Genomic DNA, 13395 nt, shown 5'->3' with positions numbered 1-13395 from the left:
AGTAAAAATTAATTTAAAAAAAAGAGCAATAGCCCTGGCCAGTGTTGGTCAGTGGTTAGAGCGTTGGCCCAGTCGCAGATTCGATTCCCAGTCAACAGCATGTACCTGGGTTTCAGATTTGATCCCTAGCCCTGGTTGGGGCATTGTGGGAAGCAACCAATGTGTCTCTCTCACATCACTGTTTCTCTCTCTCTCCCTCCCCACCTTCCTTCCACTCTCTCCAAAAATCATGGAAAAAATATCCTTGAGTGAGGATTAACCAAAAAAAAAAAAAGAAAAGAAAGAAAAAGAGTAATATAAAGCCTTTTAATTGTTCCTTTAGTTGAGCAGAGGGAACTTAAACCATATGTACTAAATACATAAAGAACGAAAATAAGTAATTCCTCATTCTTACTCATAGAATTCAGCATAATACAAAAACCATATTTTCAAAGACCTGAGCAGATACTATATAAAGTGAAAAAAAAAGTGAAAAATACTGATATACACTCATATTTGAACATAACCTGGAAGGAAGTATACCAAAATAGACACTGTATTTTCTGGAATAAGATTCTTTTTCTTTTTTTGTTAATATTCATATTTATTTTATTTTTTAAAATCTTTACAGATGTCCCTCTCTTTTCCCCCTTTTTCCCCGCTCTACCCAATTCCCACCCCACGCCAGGCCTCCACCACTTTATTGTCTGTGTCCATAGTTAATGCATATTCTATATAATAAAAGGCTAATATGCGAATCGACCAAGTGGCGGAACAACTGGTCTGCTATGATGCGCACTGACCACCAGGGGGGCAGACACTCAATGCAGGAGCTGCCCCCTGGTAGTCTGTGCACTCCCATAGGGGGAGCACTGCTCAGCCAGAAGCCCTGAGCCAGGCTCACAGCTGGCGAGCGCAACGACGGTGGTGGGAGCTTCTCCCACCTCCATGGCAGCACTAAGGATGTCCATCAGTTGGACATTCCCCTGGGCTCCTGGACTGCAAGAGGGTGCAGGCCAGGCTAAGGGACCCCTCGAGTGCGTGAATTTTGTGCAATGGGCCTCTAGTATGTATATAAGATCCTTAGTTAATCTCTTGCCCCCTTCCCTCTGATATTCATCAGTCTATTCCATGTTTCCATGCTTCTGATTCTATTTTATATCACCAGTTTATGTTATTCTATAGATTTCTTGTCCATTTTTATTTTTAGATTCAGTTGTTGATAGATATGTATTTATTGCCATTTTATTGTTCATATTTTGTATCTTTTTCTTTTTCTGTTGCTTATTCCTTTTCTTAAAGAATACTCTTCAACATTTCTTGTAATACTAGTTTGGTGGTGATGAACTACTTTAGCTTTTTCCTGTCTGTGAAGCTCTTTATCTGACCTTCAATTTTAAATGATAGCTTTGCTGGGTAAAGCACTCTTGGTTGTAGGTCCTTGCTATTCATCACTTTGAATATTTTTTGCCACCCGCTTCTGGCCTGCAAATTTTCTGTTGAGAAATCTGCTAACAGTCACAGGGGCACTTTCTTGTAGGTAATTAACTGCTTTTCTCTTGATGCTTTTAAGATTCTCTCCTTGTCTTTAACCCTTGACATTGTAATTATGATGTGTCTTGGTGTGGGCCTCTTTGGATTCCTCTTGATTGGAACTTTCTATGCTTCCTGGACTTGTAAGTCTATTTCTTTCACCAAGTAGGGGAAGTTTTCTGTCATTATTTGTTCAAATAGGTTTGCAATATCTCTCTCCCTTCTCCTTCTGGTATCCCCATAATTAGAATGTTGGTATGCTTGAAGTTGTCCCAGAGGCTACTTGCACTATCTTCATATTTTTTTAAATTCTTTTTTCTTTTTGCTCTTCTGATTGGGTGTTTTTTGCTTCCTCATATTCCATATCGTTGATTTGATTCTCGGAATCCTCTACTGTACTGTTGACTCCCTGTAAATTATTCTTTATTTCAGTTAGTGTATGCATAAGTTATGACTGGTCCTTTTTCATGTCTTTGAAATTCTCACTAAGATCCTTGACAGTCCCACTAAGTCCCTTGAAGCTCTCATGAAGATCCTTCAGTAACCTCATAACTGTGGTTTTGAATTGTGTATCCAGTAGTTTGCTTGCTTCCATTTCTTTCATTTGTGACATGTTTCTTTGTCTCCCCATTTTTGCTGCTTCCCTGTGTTTGTTTCTGTGTATTAAGTAGAGCTTCTTTGTCTCCTGGAGTTGGTAGAGTGGCCTTGTATAGTAGGTGTCCTGTAGGGCCCAGCGGCTCAGTCCCCCCCAATTACCTGAGCTGGGCACTCTAGGTGCACCCTTGTGTGGACTGTGAACACAGTCTTCTTGCAGTTGAGCCTTGATTGCTGTTGGTGTCACTGAGAGGAAATGACCTCCAGGCTAGTTGGCTGTGAGGACAAGCTGAGACTATTTTGGAAGAACTGCTATGCAGGAAACATCCTTATGGAGCAGGATTTGCTTCAATGGGGTTTTGGTGCTCACTGAGTCTGCCCCTTGAATGTGTCACTTGTGGCTGTGTAGAGTTGTAATCTGGTATGGTCTGAAGCTTTCCACTGGGTGCACTGGCTCTGGAGTCTCCAGGGAGGTGCAAAGTCAGCCACTGCCTGGGGTCACCTGTCAGGAGCTACAAAGAGATCTGCAGATGGCTACTACTTGTATTGAGTTTGGAAGTGCTCAGGTGAGGCCCAGCTGTGAAGCAAGGCAGGCTGGTGCTAATACCACTCTTGGGCCTTTTATTGATAGGTTTGGGGCACACTGACACCAGCTGCAGCTTGTTTGAGAGATTTTAGCAAAGTCTGAAGCCTGAGTCAGGACAGGCTATTCATATGGAAAAGTTGCTGCAAACAGCTTGGGTGGGGCTGCAAATTGGATGGGTCGGGGTCTCGGAATCACCAGGGCGGAGCGAACAGTGTATGCCAGGCTCATGAAGACTTAAATATGGCTACCAGTCAGCCCTGCAACAAGGGAGGTCCTAGCATAGGAATAATGACCTCTATGAGCACCCCTGTATGGGAGAATGCCACTCCTGAGTTCCTGCCCTGTTGCTAGACAATCCAGTTCCTCCCCATATGTGTCTGGGTCCCCCAACACCGCCTGGTGCTGGAGCTCAGAGGATTTAGGAGTAAGTTCCTGTGCCAACCCTTTAAAAGGACACCTGGTCTCCATCAGCCGCAGTGTCCCTCACCTACAATCCCTGCTTGTTTTTAAAGCCTGAAGTTATGGGGACTTCTCTTCCCAGCTCTGGAACCCTGGGTTGGGGGTATGGAATGGGGCTGGGACTCCTTGCTCCTCACAGGCAGCCTCTGCAGGGACAATCTCCCTCCTGATTAAAAAAAGGCACACATGGGTGCTGGACCAGCCCGTTCCATGTCTTCAACCCCATACTTGTCTTAATGTGCTTTCTTCTTTACTTCTCTAGCTGTAGTACCTCCATTCAGTCAGCTTTCAAGTGGTTCTGAATGATGGTTGCTCTGTATTTCAGTTGTAATTTTGATGTGATTGTAGGAGGTGGTGAGTTCCGGTGTTTACCTACGCTGTCATCTTAGTTCACTTCCAAGATTATTTTTCTTAATGCTTTTAAAATATTTTTCAGATTTTTACACATAAATTTTTGGTATACCACTATTATTTGACATTAAGTCAAACCATATAAATTTGCCTATATTTATAAATCAAGATAGTATAATACTATCGATTTCAGAAGTTGAACTTAATTTATTTTCTTAATAGATTTTAAGGTCATTTGCAGTTTTATTGTTGGCCCCACCACTCAGTACTCCTCTCTTGTGCCTCAATTCCTTTACATAAAAATTATCCTAATATATAAAAAAACAGTGTCCGTAACATCCAAAACGACCGGAAGTCAGTGCTGGTTTGCCGTGGCGACCCAGCACTGACTGCCTCAGCTGTTGGAGTCCGGATCCAGCACTGACTGCTGAGGGGGCTGCGGATCAGGCTCAGAGAGGCCCGGGGAGAGAGAAGAAGGGTCTGATCCATGGCCTCTGTGGTAGCTGTTGATCAGCACTTGCCTCTCTCTTTTGCTCCAGGCCTGGCCAGCAGCCCCACCTCTCTTTCTTTCAAGCCTCCACTGGGGCTGCTGATCAGCCCTGCCTCTCTGATCAGGCCCATTGATAGGCACAGAGATGCTGACTGGCATAGAAACTGACCAATCAGAACCTAATCTGGGTGAAGTGTGAGGAGCCAATGTATGCCTAGGAGGCAGAGCTTTTTACGCTGACTGGCATAGAAACCGACCAGTCAGAACCAAATCTGGATGAAGTGTGAGGAGCCAATGTATGCCTAGGAGGCAGAGCTTTTGACGCTGACTGGCATAGAAACCAACCAATCAGAACCTAATCTGGGTGAACTGCAAAAGCAGAACCCAAGGTGGGCGCTGAGGAGGGGTTTTAAGGGCAACAGCTGTTTGGTGTAAGGTGTAAGAAAGTGGTTCAATTTTTTGGCAGCATAGTGCATATGGCTGGCTATAATTCCAGATATAGGGATTATGTATTTTAGTCTGCCAAGAGCATCTCCTCCTGATGAAAAAGGCTCCCCCTCCCCATTTAAGCAATCCTAGTATATATAATCTATCTATACTACTAAAAGGGTAATATGCTACTTAGACTGGGTCGACCAGCCATCTTCTGGTTGTCCGACTTCCTTCTGGACAGAGCCATGGTGGTGGGGGCTGAGGCAGAGGCTGTTAGGGGTGATCAGGCTGGCAGGGGAGGGCAGTTTGGGGCGAGATCAGGCTGGCAGGGGAGGGCAGTTGGGGGAGAGATCAGGCCAGCAGGGGAGGGCAGTTGGGGGCAACCAGGCCAGCAGGGGAGGGCAGTGGGGGCAAGATCAGGCCTGCAGGGGAGGGCCATTGGGGGCAACCAGGCCAGCATGGGAGGGCCGTTGGGGGCAAGATCAGGCCAGCAGGGGAGGGCAGTTGGGGGCGAGACCAGGCCAGCAAGGGAGGGCAGTTGGGGGAGAGATCAGGCCGGCAGGGGAGGGCATTTGGGGGCAACAAGGCCGGCAGGGGAGGGCCATTGGGGGCAAGATCAGGCCAGCAGGGGAGGGCAGTTGGGGGCAACCGGGCCGTCAGGGAAGGGCCGTTGGGGGCAAGATCAGGCTGGCAGGGGAGGGCCGTTGGGGACAAGATCAGGCCAGCAGGGGAGGGCAGTTGGGGGCGAGATCTGGCCAGCAGGGGAGGGCAGTTGGGGGCGAGATCTGGCTGGCAGGGGAGGGCCATTGGGGGCGAGATCAGGCCGGTAAGGGAGGGCAGTTGGGGGCAACCAGGCCTGCAGGAGAGGGCAGTTGTGGGTGAGATCTGGCCGGCAAGTGAGGACAGTTAGGGGTGATCAGGCAAGCAGAGGCAGTTGGGGGTGAGATCAGGCCAGCAGGGGAGGGCATTTGGGGGCGAGATCAGGCCAGTAGGGGAGGGCAGTTGGGGGCGAGATCTGGCTGGCAGGGGAGGGCCGTTGGGGGCGAGATCAGGCCAGCAGGGGACAGGCAGTTGGGGGAGAGATCAGGCCGGCAGGGGAGGGCAGTTGGAGGCAACCAGGCCGGCAGCGGAGGGCAGTTGGGGGCAAGATCAGGCCAGCAGGGGAGGACAGTTGGGGGCAACCGGGCCAGCAGGGGAGGGCCATTGGGGGCAAGATCAGGCCAGCAGGGGAGGGCCGTTGGGGGCGAGATCTGGCTGGCTGGGGAGGGCCATTGGGGGCGAGATCAGGCTGGCAGGGGACGGCAGTTGGGGGCAACCAGGCCTGCAGGAGAGGGCAGTTGGGGGTGAGATCAGGTCCACAGGGGAGGGCAGTTGTGGGTGAGATCTGGCCGACAAGTGAGGACGGTTAGGGGTGATCAGGCAAGCAGAGGCAGTTGGGGGTGAGATCAGGCCAGCAGGGGAAGGCAGTTGGGGGCGAGATCTGGCTGGCAGGGGAGGGCCGTTGGGGGCGAGATCAGGCCAGCAGGGGAGGGCAGTTGGGGGCGAGATCTGGCTGGCAGGGGAGGGCCATTGGGGGCAAGATCAGGCTGGCAGGGGACGGTAGTTTGGGGCAACCAGGCCTGCAGGAGAGGGCAGTTGGGAGTGAGATCAGGTCCGCAGGGGAGGGCAGTTGTGGGTGAGATCTGGCCGACAAATGAGGACAGTTAGGGGTGATCAGGCAAGCAGAGGCCGTTGGGGGTGAGATCAGGCCGGCAGGGGAGAGCAGTTGGGGGCGAGATCAGGCCGGCAGGGGAGACAGTTAGGGGCGATCGGGCAGGCAGGCAGAGGCAGTTAGGGGCAGGCAGGCAGGCAGGCAGAGGGGTTAGGGGCGATCAGACAGGCAGGCAGAGGCAGTTAGGGGCAATCAGGCAGGCAGGCAGGTGAGTGGTTAGGAGCCAGCGACCCCAGATTGCGAGAGGGATGTCAGACTACCGGTTTAGGCCCGATCCCCATTTAATCCTCACAACCGTATAAGGTAGGTTATTATAATTACATACTAGTGGCCCAGTGCATGAAATTTGTGCACAGGGTAGGGGGGTTCCCTCAGCCCAGCCTGCACCCTCTCCACTCGGGGACCCCTTGGGCGATGTCCAAGATCCCCCAAGGGATCCCCAATTGGAGAGGGTTCAGGCTAGGCTGAGGGAAATTTGACAGCTTAGATCAACTGCCCTCCCCTGCCGGCCTGATCTCGGACATCCCCTAAGGGATCCCTGGTTGGAGAGGATACAGGTTGGGCTGAGGGAACCCCCCAACCCTGTACACGAATTTCGGGCACTGGGCCACTAGTATGTAATTATAATAACTTACCTTATACAGTTGTGAGGATTATATGAGGTTATGCATGTGAAATACTTAAAACAATACCCGGAATATAGGAAGTTTGGGGTAAATGTTAACTATTATATGTTACTTTCATATTGAGAAAAAAATATGTTGTGAAAAATCATCAGTTTTTTAAAGAGGGAGTAGAGATACGACTTTTATTAAGTAATTGATCATTAAAGCATTTGTATTTGAGTTTGGCTAATGGGGAGCATCAGTAGACAGATGGGAGAAATGCGTACCATTAGATGTCTGTTCCTCTGGCTGCCACCCTCTAATATTGATTTAGGTTGGCTGTACTTCAACTAAAGTTTGCATCATCCTTTCAGGTGGCTTTCTATACAAGACTTTCACATTTCAGGTTCTAGCATCCACTTGCTCTATTTGACCTTAATAATTGTGAGTCTATTTGAATTATCTATTTCATATTAGTGAATTGTAATAGTGTGTAATTATTAAACTGTTGGTTCATTTGATCTAAGCTGTCAAATTTCTGTGCATTATCATCATACAGTGTCCCAATCTGGCTTTGGTTATTTTCTTTGCTTTAAAGTCTACTTTGTCTGATAATTAATTATGTAGCTACTATAACATTTTAAGATTGTTTTCATGATATATATGTTTTATACTTTTGCTTTAAGCCTGCCTATGTTGTTTTATTTACAATACTTGTTTTCATTCACTTTGGCAATCTCTGTAGTATTTTAACTTTAAAAATAAGTTTTTTTTATACTTAGTAAATACTTGTTTTCATTCACTTTGGCAATCTCTGTCTTATAATTGGTGCAGTTTGACCATATATTTTAATCTAATTATTACTATATTAGAGGTTAAGTGTGTAATTTTTGTCTTTATTTTTGTTTGTTTCTGTTTTATTTTCCTGCTTATGGCAGGAGTTTTCTGGAATTTCGTTTTTATTATTTTGTAATGTTTTTGAGTGTATCACTTCATATAGCATTTTTAGGATTACTCTAGGTATTACATTTGTATATATATTATTAAAGTCTACTAGTGTCATCATTTTACCAGTTCTAATAAAGTGTCAAAATCTTGAAAAAGAATCCTCTGGTGAAGATTAACAAACAAAACACAAAAAGAATTGACAATTTCACACAGCTTCTGTGTACTTGGTCCTTTTCTGTCTAGCCTGACTTTTTTATCAGCTGCCCAGAATCTGTTAGTTCACTAGAGAATGTGACAGGTAATCAGAAATTTAAAAAAAAAAAAAATCTACTTTACATAAGGGAAAGTGATGTAGAAAGATTAATTTTCTGTTAATTTTCTACAACTAGTTAGTGGTGAGGTTGAAATCCAAGTTCTTGGTTTTTATTCATGACTTGTTCTTTTTTTTCCAATTTTATTTCCCAGGATGATCCACATACTAACTTAGTGATTGAAGCTATAAAAAATGATCATCTAAGACAAATGGAACGTGAAAGGTAATATTTGGGGCACTAAATAATTAAAACTTGATAATATTGGTTAAATTTATATAAAAGAGTTAAATGTGCATATGATTATTTCTTTGAAAACTTGTTATATGCAGTATATTTCTTGAATAGTCTTACTGTTTCACCATTTCTGTACTTTACTGGATTCTCTTTTTTCCTTCACAATAATCACATTACTCATTTGATTCCAGTTATTCTTCCTCAGTTACTCTTATTTCCTTGTAACTTACTTTTCCTCTGTATTTGGTGAGACATTGGAATTTTGTTTATGTTTCTTTAATTTTTAAAAAAATTATATCTTTATGTGTTTTTGTCCAGCCTCCCAATTAAATTTCAACTCCCAAAGGCAAAATTATTTCTATTTTATTCCTTCCTTCAGTCTGGGACCTAGTCTCTGCCAAGCATGTTTCGAAACTTCTAATACTTATTGAATATTCAACTTGTATATTAGCAGTATATCACATGATATACAGGGCCCTTAGTTGTTTTTTAATTGTGGTACAATACACATAACAGATAGTTTACCATCTAAACCAGCCGTGGGCAAACTACGGTCCGCGGGCCGGATCCGGCCCGTTCGGGTGTTCTATCCGGCCCGCGGAGGGTTCTCTTGCTCTCCCCTCCGCTCCTTCACCAGCAGCAGTGTTAACATGGCAACGTCGGGAAACACGGCCGCAGCTCCTTCTTCTGAGTGGGCGGATATAAATTCAGTAGAAGGAACAACCTCTCAATCTTCCAGAGGCTCCTTGTAATGCCCGCGGACGCGTCCCCCGACATCACCCTGGGAATGCGTAGACATGTTATCGTGGTGATGTAGGGAGACACGCCCCTGGAGAGCACAGTATCAGAGCATTAGCTAAAAAGGAGACCAACAACATTGTTCCCACTAAAGTTGATGTTTTAAAGACCAAAAACCTTTCAACCCAGTCTACATTGCCATCTACATCTACGTCCCGGGCATAATTTGGAAGTTGCACTAAAGAAAATGTTTAATTTACTGTTTACACATTTTGTTCTTTTCTATTTGTTTTAGTTTTAAATTATTTTATTATATTTAAGTTTAATTTGAAAGGCTTTTGTACCTTTCCTTTGTTAGGCAATTTTATTTTGCCTTTGCCATCTTCAATATAAGGTATGTTATTGTGCTATGATTCCTCCATTTTTTGAAGTTTCAAATTATAATAATTAGTGTTTACATTCTTCTTGTTAAAATGTTTGAAATGAATAAAACTATTGAAATAAAAAAAAAAGACCGTACCCTTTTATGTAATGATGTTTACTTTGAATTTATATTAGTTCACACAAACACTCCATCCATGCTTTTGTTCCGGCCCTCCGGTCCAGTTTAAGAACCCATTGTAGCCCTCGAGTCAAAAAGTTTGCCCACCCCTGATCTAAACTATGGTGCATAATTCTTCATGGTTCGGTAGTATTAAGTACATTCACAATGATTTGTAGCAAGAACTTCCCCAAATTCCTAAACTGCAATTCTGTACCCATTGAACAACTTTCCAGCATCCCCTCCCCAGCCCCTGGCATCCACCTTTCTACTTTTTGGTCTATGAATTTGTCTGCTCTAGGAACCTTATATAGGTGGAATCACATTTGTCCTTTTGTGACTGTCTTATTTCACTTAGCATAATGTCCTCAAGGTTCATCCATGTTGTGACAAGTGTCAGGATTTCCTTCCTTTTTAAGTCTGTACAATATTCCATTATATGTATGGGAGGGCCCTTAATCTTTAGGAAGTAGTTTAACTTTAAAAATAAAACAGAAACATACTTCTGGAGAGATAAGAATAGATGCACTTTCCCCTGTTCTTCTCACTAAGTCCAAATAACAACCCTGGAAATTACATGTAAAAAAATATATATAAGGAGAAAAGTGGAGAGAAGAGGGCAGATCAAGGGATCTTGGGACACGATCAGTGAGTTTCCTTCATTTTTCCCAGACTTAGAGCTGAAGAAGCTGGAAAGCAGAAAATGCTCATGGGTGCATTAAACAAACAAAAGACCTACTTTCTCTAGCTACAGGACAAGGAAAGGGGTAGGCCAGCAAGACAGAAAACTTTTAGACAGACACCACAGAAAAAAAACACCTGGCCCTACCCCATGCATGCCAGCAAAAGCCAAGTGAGAGCGAGCCAGACTCCCACCCTCACAAAGCCAAGTAGGGAACCAGAACTTTAATCTGCAAAGGCCCTTAATGAGTCTCACCACTCTGTGGTTTCAGTGGACAGTACATGTGGAGTCTAGAATTCCACCCCACCCGGCAGTAACGAGGCACTCCTCCCTCTCACTTGGGGTGGTGTCGGGAGATAGTGGATAATTAGGAATTTCATCAGCAGCAGTAACAAGGCCACCCCACTGTGGTGTCAGTAGGAACTCCTATGCCACCCAGCAGAAATGAGGATCCCCTCCTATCTTGGGTGTCAAAGAGGCCCATGTGGGGAAACTGGACTTCTTTTATCTGGCAATACTCAGGTGATGTCTCTTCTTCCCCTGCCAGAATGATGTCAAAAAAAACTAGCCAAAACAAAGACTTAAATGCAAAATGTTCTTAATGCAAAATGTTCAAGTTTTTATAAAAAATCACTAATAATAAGAAAATCTTAATTTGAATGAAAAAAGACAATTGATAGATGCCAATATTGAGATAACAGAGATATTATAATTATCTGACAAACTTTAAAGCAACTATGATAGAAAGGGCTCCAACAAGCAATTATGAACATGCTTAAAATAAATTAAAAAATAGAATACCACCTGGCCGGCCACGTGGAGCATCATCCTGTACACCAAAAGGTTGCAGGTTTGATTCCCAGTTGGGGCATATACCTACGTTTTAGATATGATCCCTAGTCAAGGCATGTATGGGAGGCAACTGATCGATGTTTCTCTCTCACACCAATGTTTTTCTCTCCCTTCCTCTATCTAAAAAAAAATCAGTAAAAAATATACGCTTGGTTGAGGATTAAAAAATAATAAAAAATAGAACCCTTCAGAAAAGCAGTAGTCTCAGCAAGGAAATATTACTATTGAACCTCGGTTTAAATATTGTAAAATAAATAATTAGGTCATTTTATTATACCACTTAAATATCCTCCAATAAATATAAGACTGTATATTAAAAAAAGAAGAGCCAAATGGAAATTTTAGAACTACAAATTACACTAACTGAAATAGAAATTTCCACAAATGGTCTCAATAGGAGAATGAACGGGAGAGAGAAAGGATTCAGTGAACTAGAAGATAGAAAATGGAAATTACTGAATCTGAGCAACAAAGGGAAAGTGGACCCAAAACATGTTTAAAAAATGAACAGAGCCTCAGGAACTTCTCGGACTTTAATAGAAGATCTAACATTTGTGTCATCCATGCCTAGGAAGGAGAGGAGAAACAGATTGGGCTAAATAAATGATGGCTGGTAACTCCCCAAACTTAGCAAGAAAAATACCTATAATTAGAAAAACTGAACGAATCCCAAAGAGGATAAACAAGGAAATCTATGTCAAGGTATATATTGATTAAACTTCTGGGAATTAAACGCCACATCTTGAAACGAGGCAGAGAAAAACAACACATAAGGGAAAAGTGATTAGAATGACAGTGGTAGTCTTAAATCAGTAACCTAAGCTCCCAGCTGAAGAACCTAGAAAAAGTAGAACAAAATCAACCCAAAGAAAGCAGAAAGAAAGAAATAATGACAGAAATCATTAACATTAGAGAGAGAAACAATAGATAACATCAATGTAATACTTCTAACACAACTGATAAAAAAAGAGAGAGAAGACACCAATGTCAGGAACAAAACGGGCTCTCACTACTGACCCTGCAGACATCAAAAGGATAATAAGGGGTTACTACAAACATTCCTATACACATAAATTAGACAACTTAGACTGAATAGACCACTTTTTTGAAAACACAAGCTACCACTTCTTACCTAATGTGAAATAGAGCATTTGAAGAGCCCTATATATATATTTTTTAGAGAAATTGAATTTATTATTTTAAAAATCCCAAGAAATCTGACCCAATAGAAAAAATATAGCAAATGTTTAAAGAAGAATTAGCATCAGTTCTACACTGTCTCTTTCAGAAAAGAGTTCATTTTATAAAGCTAGTATTACCCTGATACCAAAATAAAACGAAGTACCAAAGGAGGTGGGGGGCAGGGAATATAGACCAATATCTTATGAATAGAGATGCAAAAATCCTTCAGAAATTCTAGTGAACCAAAATACTATAAAAATATAAAAAGGATTATGTACCCTGAGCAAGTAGGATTTACTCTAGGAATGCAAGATTGGCTTAGCATTTAAAAATCAGTTAATACATGATATGAATAGAATGAAAGACAAAAACAACATGATCATATCAGTATAAACCAAAAAAACACTTTGGACAAAATTCAAAATCCAAATAACTTTAACCAAGCTAGTAGTAGGAAGGAAGTGCCCCAGTCTGGTAAAGGACATATATGACAAATCCATGTTTGACATCACACTAATGGTAAAAGACTGACTACTTTCCCCCTCAGATCAGCAACAAGAAAAGGGTATCTACTCTCACCAATTCTATTCAACATATGCTGGAGATTCTAGCTATGGAAATTAGGCAAGAAAAGGGATTAAGAGACATTCAGATTGGAAAGGAAGAAGTAAAATTATCTCTGTTTATAGATCACATGATCTTGAATACAGAATATCCAACATAAAATTTTAGAATCCACTAAAAAATGATTACCACTAATAAACAAGTTCAGCAAAGATTGCAGAGTAAAGTATCAATATACAGAAGTCAATGTACACTATAGAAAGATACTATACTAATTACATTTTATTGATTTTTTACAGAGAGGAAGGGAAAGGGATAGAGAGTTAGAAACATTGACGAGAGAGAAACATCAACCAGCTGCCTCCTGCACACCCCCCACTGGGGATGTGCCCGCAACCAAGGTACATGCCCTTGACCAGAATCAAACCTGGGACCCTTGAGTCCACAGGCTGACGCACTATCCACTGAGCCAAACCAGTTAGGGCTACTATACTAATTATAAATATTTCTCTCTTTTCCGAGTCCAGCGCAGCTAGAGAGTGATCCAGTTCCTGAGTAGGGGCTGCTGGGGTTTGAGAAGATGAAAGAAAGAGACAGACA

The 13395-nt window shown here is 43.0% G+C and overlaps 1 protein-coding gene across 6 annotated transcripts in view; it reads left to right on the top strand.

Moving 5' to 3' along the window:
- Positions 1-13395, top strand: part of IFT88 (intraflagellar transport 88) — a 186800-nt gene that overhangs the window by 50401 nt on the left and 123004 nt on the right. For all 6 annotated transcript variants that reach the window (XM_080662125.1, XM_080662122.1, XM_080662121.1 and 3 more), the window contains one exon: positions 8154-8224. In XM_080662125.1, the coding sequence (XP_080518251.1) occupies positions 8154-8224 (71 nt within the window). The remainder of the gene's footprint in view (positions 1-8153; positions 8225-13395) is intronic.

The sequence above is a fragment of the Plecotus auritus genome (assembly GCF_963455305.1).
Source record: "Plecotus auritus genome assembly, chromosome: 3".
In the NCBI taxonomy this organism is placed as follows: Eukaryota; Metazoa; Chordata; class Mammalia; order Chiroptera; family Vespertilionidae; genus Plecotus; species Plecotus auritus.
Note: the sequence above shows the minus strand (reverse complement) of the source record. Positions and strands in the feature narration are given on the sequence as shown.